A 19,690-nucleotide genomic window follows, 5' to 3' on the forward strand; every position below is an offset into this window, starting at 1 on the left:
ATCAGTAAATTAGGAAAGTTTCCATCTTTGAGTTTTAATAGAAAAATCCAAATCTTACCTGTGTGACTTCCCTTGCGAGCCGCCTCTCCTTAATACTCGTTATATAGTGATACTTTTTTCTATGATGGCAATGTGGAAGACTTTAATCAAAACATAATTCAGTTCATCCATCAAAATATAGAATATATCGTTTGTAATCAACGATTTATGTGCCTTTACTGTGTTTCTGTAATGCCCATGTCAGCCATGTTGTATGATGACGTCACAGGGGCAAATAAAGGGTTTGATTTTTGGGGTCTACATCTAAATTTCATTCTTAGGTATATATCTACTAAATTACCAAGTGGCACGTTTGTATCATGATTTGCAAGATTCCCCTATCTTGTGACGTTACCCTACCCCACTAGTAGCCCGCTTGTCACCGTTAGATCTAGTCCAGACGAAAAAGAAAGTCCTAAACGTGATGTCTTTGTGAATACAAAGAAGAAGAAGAAGAAAAGAGTAGTCTGGAGGTGGAGACGAAATGGCTTGATCCTCAGCACGAGGGCGGCTATGTGATGTGATTGAAATAATGTATAAATTGCTACGACACAACGTTTTGAACTGTTATAGAGGTTTACCGTTGTATATTTTTAGAGTACCAGCGTCTAGTAGAGTATGTACTGAATTCAATAGCAGTGCCACTTTGTCAAACATTTCATTCGGTAAGGAAGATGTGGTTTCGTTCAAAGGACGGAATCGAAATAACAATTTTATTTAATAATAAGTAGACTCAAAATATTAGTGACCGTCATTAATTAATGATAAGGATGACAGAAAAAGTCTCATTTGTTGTCTGTGTACTTGATCTTTGAAGATATGGTTTTAGAGTACAGTTCTAGAATACTGTGAATACACATTTCGGATAAAAATATGTAATGGTTTGTGTGTATGGGTTCTAGTAACATACAACTAACGCAAGATTAAAGACTCCCGATTTTTTTTAAAGTACAAAAAAATTTAATATTTGTCCGTACAGATTATGAAGTAAAATATGCCTATATATGAGTGGAAGTCCTATTTCTTCATATAAACAAGGTCTGCATCCTTTCTTTTGTTAACACATTTTGATATCCTACTTAGCACATATATAGTTGAGGGGTGTAACTGAAAATAATTGTTCAGAATTCTATTATTAATTATCTCAGTATACCTTTGAGACTATATCTGTGATGCATGTCCACCAGCATCGTACAAATTCAGAATTTGCCAACCAACTTATACGCCTAGTGATTACTTTGGTCGTTTCATTCAATGAATCGATTCCTAGGAAACTGGTTTTCGGAACAGTTCGTTCAGTATCACCAGGAACCAGTTCCTCAGGAATTGAATCGGATAGAAATCATGGTGGTTCATACTCTAGTGGGTAAGTGTGTGCTTTGTAAGCAATATTCATAGGAACCGATACAATAAATAGCAATACGAGCAAGTACACACTATTAATTTTAACACAATGGTTTCAAACTTCCCGAACCCTAAGCTAACCCGACCATACCCTACTTAACCCTACCTTGCGTCATGTCAACAATGTGACAAAATCACTTGTTTTGTACAAAGTGCACTCTTGCCCTTAAGGTTTCTACAATTATTTTAAACATAGCTAGAAGGGAAGGGATTTTAGATTTCTAGGCTTTCGGCTTCTAAGGCCATTTAGTCCTTCACGTTTTGAGGGATGACGTCCCACGGCGAGCACACAATCCGGGGAAAGGGAAGGGAGCGGCCTGGGACTTATAAGTTACACTTTTTCGACCTAGTGCCCCCACCGGAAATTGAACCCGGGACCGCTCGCACCGAAGGCGAGAGATCAGCGATTACGCTACGCTGGGCCACTAAACATAGCTCGAATCAAATACTGATAGATTTAGAACCATCCAATTTCCCATCGTAATACCCTTTTGAATTTATCAGAACATGAAATATGCAATGAATCAAACAGTAATAGGAAAAAACTAGCAACAACTACCACATTTTCAAACTGCTAAAAAGGGAACCAAACAACGTATATGCATGTGGCAAGCCCCCAAAATCCCCATTACGATAAAAAAAAAAAAAAAAGAAGTACAAAGCAAACTACACAAAACTATATATTTGAAAGGAAACAAGCCCCCGACCCAAACCAACTAAATATCATAGAACTCAGGAAGAAATACTTAGAAGTAAATACTTGAGATTTTAATGTGGTGAATGCAGGCCCGAAGTGCTATTCTGTGCTCAAGCACAGGGCGGCAGAATCTAGGGGGCGCAGTTTTATTTTTTTTAAGATTCGCAATAAAGTAGTATTTGAAACGAGCAACCCGCAGAGTTCCGCACAAGCGCAAGAAAATATGTTAATGTGTTTAATTCGCTCTAATTACAGTAGTTACTAATTAACTAACTTATCTGGGTAATCTAACATCAGAAAATTCATACAGGAGGAAAATTTTTTTGCAAATACAATGGGAAGTTTTTTTTTATTATTATTATTCAGGTAATCAAAAAACATGAGAATGCATATAAGGGAAAAAGTTTACTTGCAAATACTTTGGAAAGAGTTTGTCATTCGTTTGAATAGTTTAAAAACATACGAACGAATCCACACTCATTATGTAAACTAATAATTTTTTGCTAATCTTTAATTATGATAAGTTCAGTATAAACAATATCAAAAACTCTGCTTAGCTTTTTTTTTTTTTTTTTTTTTTTTTTAAATTCCATATTTTAGTATTAAAATGATAAGAGTAAATGTTTAAGAAATTCAATCATAGTTCAAGTGAAGCGTATGAAATATAAAAATGTCAACGATTGATTAAGAATTAATAGAATGCATTTTCTCCGGACAGTAAATTAAAATCTACGTTACTAAATTACATGTCATTATTGAGAAAATGTGTCCCCAATGGATGAGTGGTTAAACCCGTTGCCTTGTAATCAAAGGGTACTGGGTTCGATTCCCGGCGTGGACACAAGGGGTTTGGATCCCAAGTTAAGCTGTAGGTCCCGTCCTTATTACGTCATCATCCCATGGAAGGCAATGGCAGACCTCCATGAGTTCATGTTACCCAGGGACCTTCGGGCAGAACATCATAATCATTATTGAGAGAATTAGGCATTTAAAATTACGTTGTTAAATTTTGTAACTTGTAATTCTTAAACTGGTACTCAACAAAAACTGGTATGTTTGCAAAATTACGGCTGCTTTTTTGTTTAAAACATAAATCTATGCGGAGGGGATTATTTAGAGTACTGGGGGGCACAATATATAAATATGTGCCTGGGTGAATGTAGTTCTAGAGCGTGCTTCTTGAATAAAAAATATTTTTCCTCCAATGTAGTAACCGGAACCACAGCCTCAAAACAAACTTGAGGGGGCCGCGGTGGCTCAGTGGTAGAGCGTTCATCTCTGGTGCATGGGGTCCCAGGTTCAAACCGTGCTCCCGCCAAGTGAACTTTGTGGTGGACAAACACCGTGTTCGTGGGTTTCCTCAGGGTTCTCCCGTTTCCTCCCACTTTCTTCATTCCACCATTTCATTCATTTCTCTTCATCGCAGTCGGCATAAACGTGGGACGTAAAACTCAAAAATTTCATTTTCATATTCAAAACAGACTTGACATAAATTTAACCAATCATATACAGTTCTCTTAACCTTCGGATACCCAAGAAGGGGGGGGGGGTTACAAATGTACCTCATGCATGTGTTTTACTGAATATTTTATGTCAGAAACACGCAGGGTTGACTAGTGTTTTTTACATTGTGGGCCGGACTGTAATGAAACTTATTTCCTTATAACAATTATATTGTAAGGTGATCTGCTTACGTATGTGGCTAAAAACTAGACTGGGGTACATTTGTACCCCTCTTTGGTATCTATATTACCATATTTGTTTCAAGTATTTTACTATTGTAAAGAGCTATATAAAAACAGGTAATATTAGATACTATCGCAATATATCGTTGCAGTTTTGCATTCATATTGCAACCTTTCCTGCCACAAAAGTATTACGAAATTTATACAGTTCTATAGCGTATAAACAAATTTCCGTTTCACTAACTTAATCTACATAAACTAACATGCCAATATTATAGATTCCACAAATAATGATGTTTCTGATTGCAAAAAATTGTATTGGTGTACACCTGTATCCCTGTTGGGAATCCGTAGTTAAAAAATATGGGTGTCTGAGGGTTAACGAGGTACCGAATAAACACCCATATATATAGTTTTCATATTTTGTAACGCGAGAGACGAACATATAATATAACAAGAATTTCACGTACCTCCAGTCTAGATTTACTATTGGAGCTCCCATTCTAACAGATAACTGCCTTAAGTATGATGAACATTTACAATTACCGGTATATCATACATAGTTCATTTTCAGCCGATCAACTCATGCTGTATTTAATAACTTGTACCCATTTCCACATTGATTGCAATTTCCATTAAGCTGTAATAATCCGACACGAAAACAGAACCTATAAGTAACTGTCACATAATAATGTTAATAAACTATACAAATTTAAATCTTAAATTTGTTCTTCATCAAAACGAACTTTTACCCCATTTGACATGTGCCACCGTAACACAGTGCAACCCAACGCGCTAGCAATGTACTCCTGAGCAAACCACATGACGTCAAATCATATCCGTACTTCTCCGCTCAAACAATCTTAAAACCATAACCAAAAGATCCAAATCACTGAGTCGAAGTATCGAATAAAATAAATGAGATGACCAAAGCAAAAACTTGCCTCTTATATGCCACAAATAATATGCCTATACAATTACTATTTCATCACAATTACCGATAGTTCTACTAGTTAAAGGTTTAACTTCCGAAGATGGCGTCCCGAAATACAAAATTTACGGAGAAATAAACAAAATTAGCGAAATGTCAGCATGAGAGTAACAAAATAGTAATAAAGATCTACAGCGTATGCTCACGGTGAAGTAAATTGATATCTACCTCCAATTCGTCATCACCACAATAGAATTCTCCAAGGAACCGTTGGGCCAAGGAAGTTGTAACTTAGTAAAAACGTTCTCCTTTAAACAATAGACTGTGAAGACAGGGCATAGCGAATTTTTGGTTTCTAATGGAAAAGAAGATGAGAATTAAATGTTTTCTAGCTATTCAAAAAACTGTTGAACCTAGTAACATGGGTTTTATGAAGTTGTTCTCATAATTTTTAGGTTATGACTAAAAGGAAGTTTTAAGAAATTCCACGCCAAAGGAGCAGAGAGGAGGGGGAGATTTTAAAAACAAATCACTGTGACATATTTTTACTAAAACATTGGAAATGGAGGCATGAAACTTGGTGTATGAGTACAGAATAGAAATTTACTCACCCAAATTTTAGAAACTCCATCTTGAAGAGAGAAGAATTAAATTTCACAGTTATTACTTATTTCTCTTTGAATCATTAAACATAAAAGCCTCAAGAAGTTTGATATGGGAGGCGTTCTCATATATATATAATACGAATAACTCATTCTTTTGTATTAGTTATGAAAATGACTTTCCGAATGGTTGCCAAAAGTGGAAATTTTATTATTGTGATTTGTGTTTCTTCTGAATCACTTCGTGTACAGCCACGAAAAATTGGTAAATAGAGAAAAATGAAAAAAATGAAATCTTTAAGTTTTACGCCCCACGGTTATGCCGGTTAGGCTAAAGGAGACGGTGCAGATGAGAAATGAATGAAATTGTGGAATGAAGAAAGTGGGAAGAAACGGGAGAACCCCGAGAAAACTCCACGCACACGGTATATGTCCACCACAAAGTCCACACGGCGCGAGCTGGGATCGAACCAGGGACCCCAACCACCACTCTACCACTAAGCCACCGCGCTCCCTTGGTAAATAGAGATGTTTACATCAACGATACAAATCTGTCTTTCGCTTCCACGAACATTATATTGGATAATGCAAAGAGATTGAGTGTAAGGAATGCTAGTTAATCAACATTTGCTTCTCGTTTTGTTTTAATTGAAACTATTTTCCTTTTAATTCATGTATTAAATAAGTATTTTCTTGTCGTTTTCAGGTCATAGTATTCAAAATGTAGTTTTGACTAGATTTCAATCAACTAACACACGTACTGCGTTGCAAAATGTAATTAAAAAGAAGAAAAGGCATAAGAAGTCCAAGAAATATGCAGAACTATTGGAAGGTATTTATTCATTTATTTATTTTTTTATTCGTAATGTAGTAGTTCGTATATAACTTAGATTTTATATAACACATTTGGATTTGTGGTGGAAGTCCAGCCTGCATTAGCATATAGATGGGATCATGGAATCCGTGAATAAGCGCTAAATTCTGATATGAATGGTTTCTGAATCAGTGTTTAACGTACAAGACACGATTGTGGACATCAAGTAAATGGCCCATTTTCAACATCGTATAACTAGATTGCGTTACTAGTAGATCATTTTCCACAAAATGAAAAATTCCTGTGAAAATCAGCCCCTTTTATTTCGTTTATCAGCTGCAAAATTCCTTCCAGTTCTTTTCTTTTTCGGTTATAGTTAAGCAGCCGCCCTTCCCGTTTCGGGAAGGAGGAGAAACGCCATACTTTTAGGAATTATTCATTGACTATCTAGCATGTTAAAAAGTAAGTAATAGACGGAGTTGTAATTAGTTAATGAGTCATTGAAGAAGAAAAGAAGACGTGTATTCCGCTTTCGTTGTGTTTTGAAGTTTGTTTTACTTTGACGAGTAGCGCTTTTCAAATGTTGGATGCCACGTCACTGAGTGGATGCAAGTGCGTCTGCGCAGATTCATATAAGTGGCGGAAAGTGAACAAAAGGGGGACAAAAATGGCGACGGACAAGTTTGTTTGCACGTGTGTCGTGGTGTTTGAGTTGTGGAATTGTGTTTGTGTTCTATATATTATTAGATCTTTTTCATGTGTCCTGAGCCTCTAACTCCGAATACAAATAGTGTGAAAACAAATCTACTTAGAACAGGCGAAGAGAACATGGTTTGTCCGTGGGTTGGATCGTCCGAATAGTCGTAGAGGGTACGTATTTTTGTCTCGGCTCCAGGATTCCTTCCCAAGGGTCCCAGTTGTTGGAGCACATTTATTAGAAGGTCCGGGTGTAGGCCGTTGACGTAGCCGAAAGTTGCTAGGACCATTCGGTCGTGGTAGTTAAGACTGCTTCTGCAGAAGGCAGTTCGGATGAATTGCGGAAATTTCCGTGTGGGTCCGATGGCGTCTTGCAATTCGAGACACAGGTTTGCTCTTCGCGGAGTTGCTGTTGCTTCTGAATAATGTTGGCGATTTGAACTTATACATGGGTCTGCCTACATTGACGTAGTTGCCCTTATACTTAAGGTGTTTTCCTAGGAATATCTGTTTTTATATCGTATGGGAAGAATAATAATGTGCCCTTGTACTTAGTGTATGACTCTGTGTGAAGGGATTTGAAAACACATATCGCATGTCCCGTGCACGTGGGTACTTCTTACTGTTGCACTACTTAGAAAAATGATTCTATTTGATGTAGAAGTGATAATACAACACATAAGAAACGCAGATCACGGTGTATTCTCACTCCATGTTGGAGTGTGAATACAACATGATCTGGGTTTGTTCTGTATTCTATTACCACTTGTACATGATATAGAATCATTTGTGTAGGTAGTGCAACAATAAGAAGTATCCTCGTGCACGGGAGATGAGAAGTAGCTGTTCTTAACTATTACCGAAGTGGTGAAAAATGGATAACGTACAAAAACCATGGCGAAAAAGATTGTGGTCGAAGCGAGAAGCAGCTCCATAGTCCATGGCAAAAAGTTGTCAGTCTATGGCAAAACCCACACTGACGTCCAGAAAGATTATGCTGTGCATTTGTTGTAAATAAAAAGGGTATCGTGCATCATGAGTTGCTGCCGCTGGATAAAACTATAGACTTGGACCTATCTGTTGACCCCCATATTAGAACATGCCGCGATCTGCGATGTGATCGCAGAAAAATTGCCAGAGGAAAAAAAAAAATAGCCAACAGAAAAGTGTAAAAACATGCCTGCTATGTGTAGATGTCTTAAATGCACGGACGACTCGCATAAATATAGTTTGAACTGTTTTTTACGCCGCGTAAAGCGTAATTTTAATAATCACAAGTGTTTCTTTTGCAGAATTTGTGCAGAAAATTTTTGACTTACAAAAGCTAATCGCAGAAAGACAAAGAAAGTTCTGCCATCGGGCTGTTGACAGCGTGAGTGCACTAAGTAATTCAAAAGAAACGGCCAGAATTCGACAACAAAAAGGTGTCGTATACTGTACTGGTAACGCCAGACTCCATGCATCTTTAATAATCATTCAGAAATTGAGGACGAGGTTTCAATGCAACTACCATATAGTCAGGACCTGGCACCGTCATACTATTATTTGTTTCGATCTCTGCAGAACTTTCTGAATGGCGTTAACTAAGTTTCAAAAGATGCATATGAAACCATGTATTACAATTTTTTGACCAGAAACCACAGAAGTTATATAGTGACGGAATTATGGTGATGCCGAAAAAATGACAGGTCATCAAAGAAACTAATGCATATGTGGTTTCATTATGTTAATTTGCAATGACCTTCAAAAGTTCAATTTGTAGACAATCTGATGTTCAACAAAAATAATAAAGACAAGTTTTTTTTTTTTTTTTTTTTTAGCTCGTCTTCAATATTTGTGTCAAATATTACGTGAAACAAAAATTGAAGAACTTGGTGGTGCACCAAAGGGAAAATATAAACAAGATAGTGAATTAGGAATTTTGGGAAACAATATGTGGAAATCTAATTAGACTTTTTTTTGTCGATTTTTCTTCCCTGGTCAAAGGTTATCAAAAATACAATCAGTAGTTATCAAAAATTTTGGTAGTAAAAGTAGACGTACTAAGGTAAATAATTTAGTTTTCTTCATTATTACAGATTAATATACAAGTACGTAAACAAAAATGAATATATTAACGTTAAAGGATCTACTTTCAAAAGTGTAGTATTTATTAAACTTCCAAACTATGCTATCTGTAAATTTCGGAAGTCATACACAACGGTTATCCGTCCATCTGACTGGCTGTTGACAAGTGTCAAAGAAAAACGGTAAGAGATATAGGGAGGCGTCTTTCTTTAATCAATTCAGCTTCCCAAGAATAGATTCCATTTCCTCCGTCAACCATCTATTCAAAGGGAAAGTGATAGAAAAAATTATTTGTGGTATCGACGTTTATCGATATAGAACAAAAATGGTAATAGATACTGATAAGAAGTTTCTTGCAATTAATGTAGCGTCTCGAGAGAACATGCGACCACCGCCTACAACCCTCTACCGAAACCACAAGTGGTTTAATTTTATTTATTTATGGTTACATAGAGATCACAACAGGTATATTACCTAATGATAGTGACCTGGTCAGTTTGTATAGAGTTAGAGCATGCATGAATTCACTTACATAATTTACAAATACAAATTTATAGATATGGCCATTTTAATTAACGAATCTTCGATAAGATTGCAGAATAGTTTTTAGAGTATATATGTCAAGATCAGGATGACTTGACATAGTATTACTTTTTACTAGTATTTCCGGTTTCAATTCTGATTTCTATAGAGGAAAACTGATCAAAGATGTCGAAAAGCTTAAAATGGTAGACGTCAACCATTTCCGGTTTCAACGTTTATGATCATAGAACAAAAATTACAATAGATGACGACAAGCTGTTTTTTGCAATCGACTTAGCGTCTCAAGACAACGTACCAACACCAATTATGTGCCAAAACGTGCCATATGTGCCAAAACTGGAAGCTGCTAAAATTTACTATTTTGGTTTGAATATTGATATCTATAAAGTAAAAATGATAATACATATCGAAAAGCGTTCTTTTTTTCTTTCTTTTCAAACAGTTCAGCGTCCAGAGAATAGGTTTCACTCGTCCATTGAACCTCTATTCAAACCGGAAGTGGTAAAAATTAACTTTTTTTTTTTTTTTTAAACACAAATTCAGCATCCCAAGAGTGAATTTTGTTTCGATTTTTATATATTTGTTGAAACCGGAGGTGGTGAAAATTACGATTTCCGTTTACGAAAATAGATATCAACAAGCAGTCTCCCCCCCCCCCCCCCTATAGATTCAAGAGTATGTTTTACTTTTGGTTTTATTCTTCTATTTGAACTAAAGTGATAAACATCAATTAGCACTTTCGGTTTCAATATTAATCTCTATAGAGCGAAAACAGTAAGAGCGAGTAGTGGGTTTTTGATATTGATTTATCTTCCGAGGAACAGGCTCTATCTTCGATCTTATTCTTCTATTGCAGTCAGTAGTTATGGGTGTACTATTTCAAGTTTGAGTATTGAATTTTGCATAGTTTGAAAGTCTACCGTAGTTTCGTACTGTGAAACAAAACTCTCTGTTGGTCATTATTATTACTTTATTTAGAGACTTCAGTCAGGGGATCCTTCAAGATGAAAGGTAACAGGATAAGTAGGAATAGTGGGAAAATGACCTTTGATTCACTTAACAAAATTTGATAGATTCTCTAAATGTTGTTTAAGTAAATAAGTGGAATTAATAAATTATTTACTTTTGTCATTGTTGTTCCATTTCTTTACAGTTACTGATAGTTCAACTAGTGAAACGAAGGCTTCTGTTAGTAAATTAAAAGCCAAAGAACTAACGTTACTTGTTCAGCAGCCAAGTATTAACTTAGGAGAGTTGTATCATTTGAAGAAATGCAAAGTTCCAACGTCAACTCTATCAGCAGGGACTTTATTACAGTGTGATCCTTTAACAGTTGCAGCTGAAGCCATAGAAGGAATTGACGTACAGACCAATAAGAAAGATGAAGTAGAGAATACTAGTCAGAAAGAAGATGATAATAGTGTTAATGTAACTAGTACAGTTTTAAATTACGATGTGAATTCTGAAACAGATATTATTAACCTAGGAGAAGGAAGAGTTTCAGATTCAGTGGATATAGATTTAGAACCAGTACACGAAGAATCTGTATTGGATTCATTGTCTAAATTTGAATCTATGAAGTATGACCATATCGAAAGTACGAACTCTGCAGTTGATGATCTTACGAAGGAAGGTATTTCATCGTTCTCGAATATTGAACCATTAAGTGACTCTTTTACGGATGATATCGAACAGAAGCTTGATGAACTTGATGTGCACAGTAAAGATGAACTGGCACATGAATTTGCGTGTGTTGAGGATGATGTTCTTGAAACTGTCACCAATGTTGTGCCAAATGAAATCAAGGAAGAGCATAAGTGAGTACTCAATGATTTCTTTGCTTAATGTTCTCCCGTTAAGTGTAGTTTTTAGGAGCAGGTTTATACAGAATGAGTCTGAAATCTTTGGACATCCTTTTACCGAGGTTGATTCATTTATATTGAGCCGAATTTTAATGTGTACTTCCCTGGTAAATGTTTTTCCACACCAATTGTGTTCGATCTACAGACCATTTCTGCAGAATATTGCCCGACCTCGAAGTGAAGTACTGCATTCCACTCTTACATGCTTTTCACAGGCCGAAGACGGTGCGGACTCGACGGTGGAACAACTTGGGCCGCGGTGGCTCAGTGGTAGAGCGTTCACCTCTGGTGCTTGGGGTCCCGGGTTCGATCCCAGCCCCCGCCAAGTGAACTTTGTGGTGGACAAACACCGTGTGCGTGGGTTTTCTCGGGGTTCTCCCGTTTCCTCCCACTTTCTTCATTCCACCATTTCATTCATCACTCATCATCACCGTCTCCTTTAGCTTAACCGGCATAACCGTGGGACGTAAAACTCAAAGATTTAATTTCATTTTTTCGACGGTGGAACAAGCGTCGCTTAAGAAAACCGAAAGCACAATATACCATTGGGTTAACATTTAGACTCTTGGCAGTATGTCAAAGAACAGAATTGCCGAAATTCCAGTTTCCTGTTTCATACGGTGGTAGAATTCCAGCGATGTTTTCGCCGTGTGGCTGAATAATTTTCTTCTTGTAGTTCAACCTGGTTTACGTCGTGTCCATACAATGCGGGGATTTCATACGGAGACAAAGAGTCTTATAGTACGCAGTATTGATTTTGACGTTTCGCTCCACCTTTCGCAAACACAGTTTACTCCCGTATGAGAAATCACCATAATCATGAATCCTTTTGTGAAACTGCGCACTTGCGGAAGACCGTGCTTCGACCCTTGGCGTCAACAGGTGTGTATGTAATGGCACGGAATTTTACCTCGTCTGTGAAATAAATCCACGTCTCATTGAGGGTAACAACAAAGAGCCAACTTCCACAGATCACCCACAAGATGATGTTCATACAACCTCCTGCAGTTCCTTTTCGCTCACCTACATGATATGATTTCATGGCATGCGTGCATACTACTCTTGTGAACGACCGTGAAACGTAAATCTCTGTGAATGGTGCGGTTGATTGTCGCCTGCAATGTGCGGCACTTTTTGGACATTGCATGCTGTGGTGAGGATTTTCGGAGGTCGCCACACGCTGAATTACACGCAATAACGTTAGAGTCCTCTTCACGGGAGGTCGATTTCTATCTGTTCGCGTCGGTGTGGTGGTCTAGGACTCTGTGCCACATATTTCTGTATAATACGATTCACAGTGGTATGACCTTAGCGTCGGAAAGGGCCACAATGAATCCCTCCCAGAATCTAAATAATTTCGGCCTGCTTAGTGCGTGGCTAATGAGATACTGTTGCTTGCCTCATGACAGTCTCACGGCGATGGGTTGCGCATGAGAGGTATAGTTTCACACTCATTTCGGCTCAGTATAAATGTACTTTTGTATTTTATGAGAAGAAAATGTAAAGTCTGTTAATGGGTAATGATAGTAGAGGGGATTCGCAATTTATAGGATACATGACGAGTATAGCCGCCATCTTGTATGTAAGTTCGAAATTTCAAATCAGAAAGGGGAATATGTCCCATATCAGATTACACAGGCGTGAGCTCAGGAATCCGAACGTATAATTCATTACATTAAAAATGGTTTCCATGTACCTTAAAAGTTGCGACTTTCCTTTGCTACCATCTCCCATTAACAGGTTTCACATTTTCCTCTCAGGTCCCACAATAAAAATATGTCTAAAGAATTTTGACCCACCCTCTATATAATTACTTACTTAATAAAGTAATTTATATTATTAGATAGAATTATTCTGAACCAGTAAATAAACTGACATTGAACACATTCATAGAACAGCCAACTGATCTTCTGTTTTCTGTATAATAGAACATTTCATTTTCTCTATTGAAGTTGCAGCCCAAGGAATTGGGGACACGGTATGTTAGTGCTAAATTGCTCTTGACTGGATGAAAGGTCCGTGGGATTCTAGGACGTATTAGAGCTGGAATGTTTGATCAGTATTCTAATATTGAGAGACCAAACTCTATAATTCTCTCTATATACAAAAATAAAATTTCTCTACATTACGTTGTGCAGATACTAGGATATTTTAGGAAATTTTGATTTTGGTATTTCATCATATCGATTCCATTCTGAGCTTTTATGTTGTTTATCTTTGATATTGCACAAACCCTACGTGTGAGTTAGTGGGAGACAGCTTCATGTTAGTAGTTTCCTTGGGTTGTCCCGTTCTATCTTTCAACGATAATGTGTATTTGTATGTTCTTTTCAGTATTTTTTCCTATTTAGGGGTAAAAGTGCTGTTTAAAAGGGCACAAGCTGCTATATATATATAACTAATTTTAATAGTTGTTATTGCATCGACATATTTTTTTGTTTTGGTTGCTATGACTACCTGTATTTGTTGTTGATAGAGTAACTAAGATATAATATAACGTAACGTTCATCATTTTAATGTGTCATATTTGGTATTTATCTCACAATATATATATTCTAAAGTGTATAATCGTGGTGTCTGACTTATTTTAATCTTGTGAACTTTATAAATACTAACCATTTAATATTTGAACTGGGGAATGTAACGAAAAATAACGTTACGATCTCACCAATTTTTTAAAAATTCTTCATATGGATCGATTAATCTACAGGATATGACGGCTGGTAATGATATACTTAAAAAGCATTTTCCATGCAATGCATATGTGTCTTTTATGATTCTTTCCGGGACACTGTATGTGCAATGTATAGAAACTAATGGAAGTACATAAGGACAGAGAAGTAACAGAAAGTGATAAATAACCCTCCCGCTGGTCTAGTAGCTAGCGTGCGCCTTTGGTGCACGAGGTCGTGGATTCAATTCCCTGGAGGGAGAGCATTGAAATTTGAACGCATATTCCACCGTATACAGTAGATTCACGTCTCATATAGCGTCGCGTCGGTACTGACAGGGGATACTAAAATTCAACAGCCAATCAACGAAATTATAAATGAATTTATATATATATATATATATATATATATCTGCAAGTAAAAAAATCACCTAAGGACGCGTTGGGACAATTTGTACCTATCTGCCGACTGCTGTAATCCACATACATCGGAGTTGCCAGCTTCTGGAGCCGTCTGTATTTTGCAGATACTGTGTTGGAACTTTTGTTGAATTGTCTGCCGCTTTTTTTTTTTTTTAAATAAAGAACACCTCCATTACTTTTATGTCTATATTATTGCACGCTTGCCAGCGACCTGGAAAACTAGAAAAACCTGGAAATGTCAGGGAAATCCTGAAAATGTCAGGGAATTTCGTATACTGATGATATTAATTAAAAAAGAAACTTCAAAAATTATTGAAAAATGCCCATTAAAACACAAAATAGTGCGAAATCTGTCATTGTACTAACTAAAGTGTAAGCGAAGGGAAGATGTATAATGTTTTTGAGTAACTCCATAACAAGAGTATAGTTGTAGCTGCCAAAGCTGAAAAAGTAATACATCAATTTTCCAAATTATGTGTTTCAGTAATAAAGGAGAAGAAGAAATTCGAACCATTTAATGTATACACAGATAGGTTAAATGTCTTTTATTGTAGTCTACTTGATAATTGTGAATTCGTTGATTTGTGGGACATATAATGTTACTTATCCTTTCCCATGGAAATACTTCCTTTGAGAAGGATTTCTCAGTTAACAATGACGTGCTGGTGTAAAATATGCATGAAGAATCTTTGGTGAATTTACGAGTTGTTCATGATACTTTACAGTGTACTGGAGGACCTCGTATTTATATAGACAAAAATGCTTCAGTACGTACTTGGATCATATGCACGTTATGAAGAAACCAGGCAAAGAAAAAGGACAAAAACCACTGGAAACGAATCAAAGAGAAAGGAAAATAAGCACATAGCTGATCAGATTATCATTTTAGAAAAAAGAAAGGAAGCAAAACTTTCAATAGAGACTTCCATTAAATACAAAAATTTGAAATATGAAACTGAGACCTTGAAAGCATCACTAAGATAGAGAACTGTGGAAATTAAGGAAACCTGCAGTAGTAATTTGTTTAGTGTGAAGTTCCATAAAAGAAATTATTTATGTAGACTGCAATCGTAAGTACGATACTGTAATTTTATTATAATGAAAGAGATATATCAAAGATTTAAATCTTGTTAATTGTCTATTTACGAAAAGAAAAAAGTGAATGGAAGACAGTGGGTGGATGTTGTGAACAGCTTTCCATTCATTCATTCTTTGGAGGAAGTAATTATTTCTGGAAAATAATAGATCTTGCCTGGAAAACCTGGAATTGTCAGGGGAAATTGATTTGAAAAATCCCTGGCAACTCTGTGTTGTTAGTTTATGCAAAATCATGTATATCGTGCAGGGTTTTTTTCTTTTTTTTTTTTTTTTTTTTTGTGACAATCGTGAGCGTGACAATTCATTTCTAAAGTCCATAATGTTATTTGTAATGTTCTGTTCGATGATTCCTATATAAAACACGTTACATTGTTTGAAACTTGTCAGGCAATAAATAATGCTAGACATTATTAGGAAAACATGTTATCTTACAGATTAAACTGTAGTATAGTGGAATCTTAATTTAATTATTATAAATGAATAAATGAAGCTAAATAAAATACATGAATTTCCCTGCACCAGTATCTTTATTAAGTCATTGTCATGTCAGATTTATATTTAAGATCTAATTCCAAAACTTCGGTACTTTTGAAGTGCAGAATTTACAATTACTGTCATTTCGGGAGAATACCCAATTAATTGTGACATTAAGCATCTTGCCAAAGTGAATTGAGACAACGGAAAAAATGAAATCTTTGAGTTTTACGTCCCACGGTTTATGCCGGTAAGGCTAAAGGAGACGGTGATGATGAGTAATGAATGAAATGGTGGAATGAAGAAAGTGGGAGGGAGGAAACGGGAGAACCCCGAGAAAACCCACGCACACGGTGTTTGTCCACCATAAAGTTCACTTGGCGAGGGCTGGGATCGAACCCGGGACCCCAAGCACCAGAGGTGAACGCTCTTCGAGACAATGGAGTTGAACATAGTAGGAAAAGAGTGTAACTTACAATCAACGATCCATTCTTTATCCTAGACGTATACCAGTTAGCCACAGGAACTTTAAAACTGACTTAAAATACAAAGTAGCGTCCAGAAGAAGATTTAAAAAGTTATCCTCTCCCACCCCCATCCCAAGGGAAGAGGATGAACTTCAACATCATAAAAATTGATACCGTTAAACTCAGCGACCTTGAAAACTATGAATTCAGCACTAGTAGCTGTCGGTTTCGATTACTTTTAAAATCTCGCCCCCCTCCGTGGTGAGTGAAGTATGACCTTGAAGTTGGATTAAAACTGTCACTAGCCATCTCAGCGATCCCATAAACTATGAATTCAACTCTAAGATTGCTCGTTTTCGATTATTTTAAAAATGTCCTCGTGCTATTCTCATGGGGACTTTGCACCCTAGTATCTCAGCTCAGGTGTAACCTAGAGACCTAGAACGTGTCATTTGGATCACTTCTCTGAGAGCTTTAAAACATATTAAAATTTCAAGATCTATCTATTATGGTTCTCAAGTTGAAAAGTACTACAGGCAGACAGACTTATTGTATTATTAATATAGATGCTATTAATCATTACTGACAGTGAAATGTAAACAATTATTTTTCTTATCAGTTATCAGATTGGTGTCTCACAGTGACGTCCACCGATGGCTACTCTCTCTCTCTCTGTGTGGACTCGGGTGTCGCTTCCCTTCCACTTCCTGTTGGTCGGTATAAGTGACAACAGTCCCTCCATTGTTCGGTTGGCATTGTACGTGTTTGTGTGCTAGTTTGTCTATTATGTTAGTTTATAATACACTCTGAATTGTGGCGTGAAAAAAGAGAAAAGTACGAGTTTATTGTTATTTGTTTGGTATAAAGTTGCGATGGACGGTAGAAAAAGACTAAGTGGGGCGGCATATAGACGGAAGGCAGAAGAAAAGAAGTATAAAGAAGAGGAGACGCTTAAAAAAGTAAGAAAATTAGAATCCTTTTTAGTTATGAAAGAACTGAAAACAAAGTTTCTGAAGAACCTAGTGTTACTGGTACTGGTAATGAATGCAAAACAACTAACCAAGATACTAGCTCGTCTGATGAAAATAATGAGTTTCGTCCAGAACTCTCAACATCAGCATCTTCTGATCTAAACAAAAATAATGACAGCATAATATCTTTGCCAGGCAGTAATCCATATCACTGGGTCATTACTGATGAAACCATTGATTTCTTAATCAAACAGGGTATAAAACAAAATAACGATTCTGAATTTTCAAAGTCAGTTCGTCTGTATCATGATGGTAGAAAGAGGTACTATAGCGATAGTTTATTTAAAAGAAAGCTTTTGAATGGGTATGTTGTAAATAGAGATTATCTAGTCTATTCACCAAGTCAGGGGTCTGTATATTGTGTTCCTTGCATGCTTTTTGGGGGCATTTGTGGGTTTGCTTCAAAATCTAGGTTTAGTGGCAGGATTCACGCTGCACAGCGTATCTCCGAGCATGAAAACTCATCCTCTCACAGAGATTGTGTAATTAAGTTTAAAAACCCGAGCAAATTAATTATCCAGAATTGCCAAAAGGTTAGTCACTGTTTTTGAGCAAGAGGTTCATTATTGGAGGAATGTACTACAGAGGGTAATTTCTGTCTTAAAAAAGCTATCTTCGTGAGGACTAGCATTTCGAGGAGATAATGAAATATTTGGGTCAGGGCATAATGGCAATTTTATGATGTGCCTTGAATTAATAGCTGAGTATGATCTTTTTCTATATGCTCATATTTCACGCTATGGAAATCCAGGTACCGGAAGGACATCATATTTGAGTCCAGTAGTTTGTGATGACCTTATCAAAATTATGGGAGAGAAAGTAGTCTGTACGATTGTTCAAGAGGTCCAGTTTTGTAAATATTATTCAATAATTGTAGACTCATCTCCAGACATTACTCATAATGACCAATTAGCCATCATTGTTCTTTATGTAAATGAGACAGCAGAAGCAATTGAGAAATTTTTGACCTTCTTCAAAAATCCTGGTCAGACAGGTGAAAACCTAGCATACACGGTATTGACGATTTTAAAAAGATATATATATGATTGTAGGGGTCAAACTTATATCAATTGTTCAAACATGTCAGGTAAATACTCTCTGGCTTACAGTCTAGAATCAAGGCAATCAATCCACTAGCTTTTTATATTCCCTGTGCTGCACATTCAGCAAATTTAAGTGGTTCTCGAGCAGCAGAGTGTTGTCAGGAGTCTGTAAGATTTTTCGACTTCTTGCAGAGTATATTTACATTTTTTCTAGTTCGACATAGAGATGGAATTTGCTTTTATCATTCTTTGGTCCACAGAGCTTAACATTAAAATCATTAAGTCAAACTCGTTGGTTTACAAAAGAAGAAGCATGTAAAAATCTAAATTTAGATTGGGCAGCTGTATTAGATTGAGCTCTTATGTCATTTTCCGAAGATGCCACCCAAAAATGTTTGGACCGAAATAAAGCTAGAGGTTTACTTAAGCAGTTAAGTCAAGTTGACACGGCATTTATGTCTAGCTTTTGGGGTGCCATATTCCAACAATTTGGAAAGACAATGGAAAAGCTGCAAGCGGAAGATATGGATGTGTCTGTTGCTAAGGAACTTTATGAATCGTTGATTGGTTATCTAGAAGGAATTAGGGAGCTGTATTCCGAATACAAATCTGAAACTGTGATAAAGCTAAATGAGACAGCAACACTTAATCAAACATCGTCAGAACCTATCTTGATCTCACCTAAGAGAAAGAGGAAAAAGAAACGATTTTTTGATCAGTTTGACTCTAAAGAGAGTGATGAGAATTATGATGCTTTATCTACGCATGAAAATAAAGGGTCAAAAGAAATACCATTAAATGAAAAAAAAAGCCCAAGTCAAGTTTTTATTCCCTAATCGACACATTAATGGAAAATTTGAAAAAAAGAATATCTGTGTATACAAATTTTGCGTCTAGATTTGATTTTATTTATAAACTTACTAATCTTGAACCAAGTAGTGTAATGAATTCAGCAAAAGAACTGTATGAACTCTACAGTACGGATTCGGAAGATAGTTTAATAAACTAGTGTATCCATCTTAAAGGTTTCATGAAAATTATTAAATGTGATGTGAAAAACAAGCAAGGTAAAAAAGTAGAAAAATCCTGGACTTTGCAAGGTTTGAACAAAATGTTAGTTGAAAGAAACTTACAAGAAGTTTA

The 19,690-nt window shown here is 36.4% G+C and overlaps 1 protein-coding gene across 1 annotated transcript in view; it reads left to right on the forward strand.

The window, feature by feature from the left end:
* The first annotated feature begins 471 nt into the window (after window positions 1–471).
* Window positions 472–19,690, forward strand: part of PolrMT (mitochondrial RNA polymerase) — a 97,326-nt gene continuing 78,107 nt past the window's right edge. Inside the window, exons 1-3 of the mRNA XM_081736945.1 lie at window positions 472–704; window positions 6,065–6,190; window positions 10,632–11,295. Coding sequence (XP_081593071.1) covers window positions 572–704; window positions 6,065–6,190; window positions 10,632–11,295 — 923 coding nt within the window. The 5' untranslated portion in view covers window positions 472–571. The remainder of the gene's footprint in view (window positions 705–6,064; window positions 6,191–10,631; window positions 11,296–19,690) is intronic.

The sequence above is a fragment of the Thermobia domestica genome, chromosome 13, assembly GCF_964235325.1.
Source record: "Thermobia domestica chromosome 13, izTheDome1.hap1.1, whole genome shotgun sequence".
In the NCBI taxonomy this organism is placed as follows: Eukaryota; Metazoa; Arthropoda; class Insecta; order Zygentoma; family Lepismatidae; genus Thermobia; species Thermobia domestica.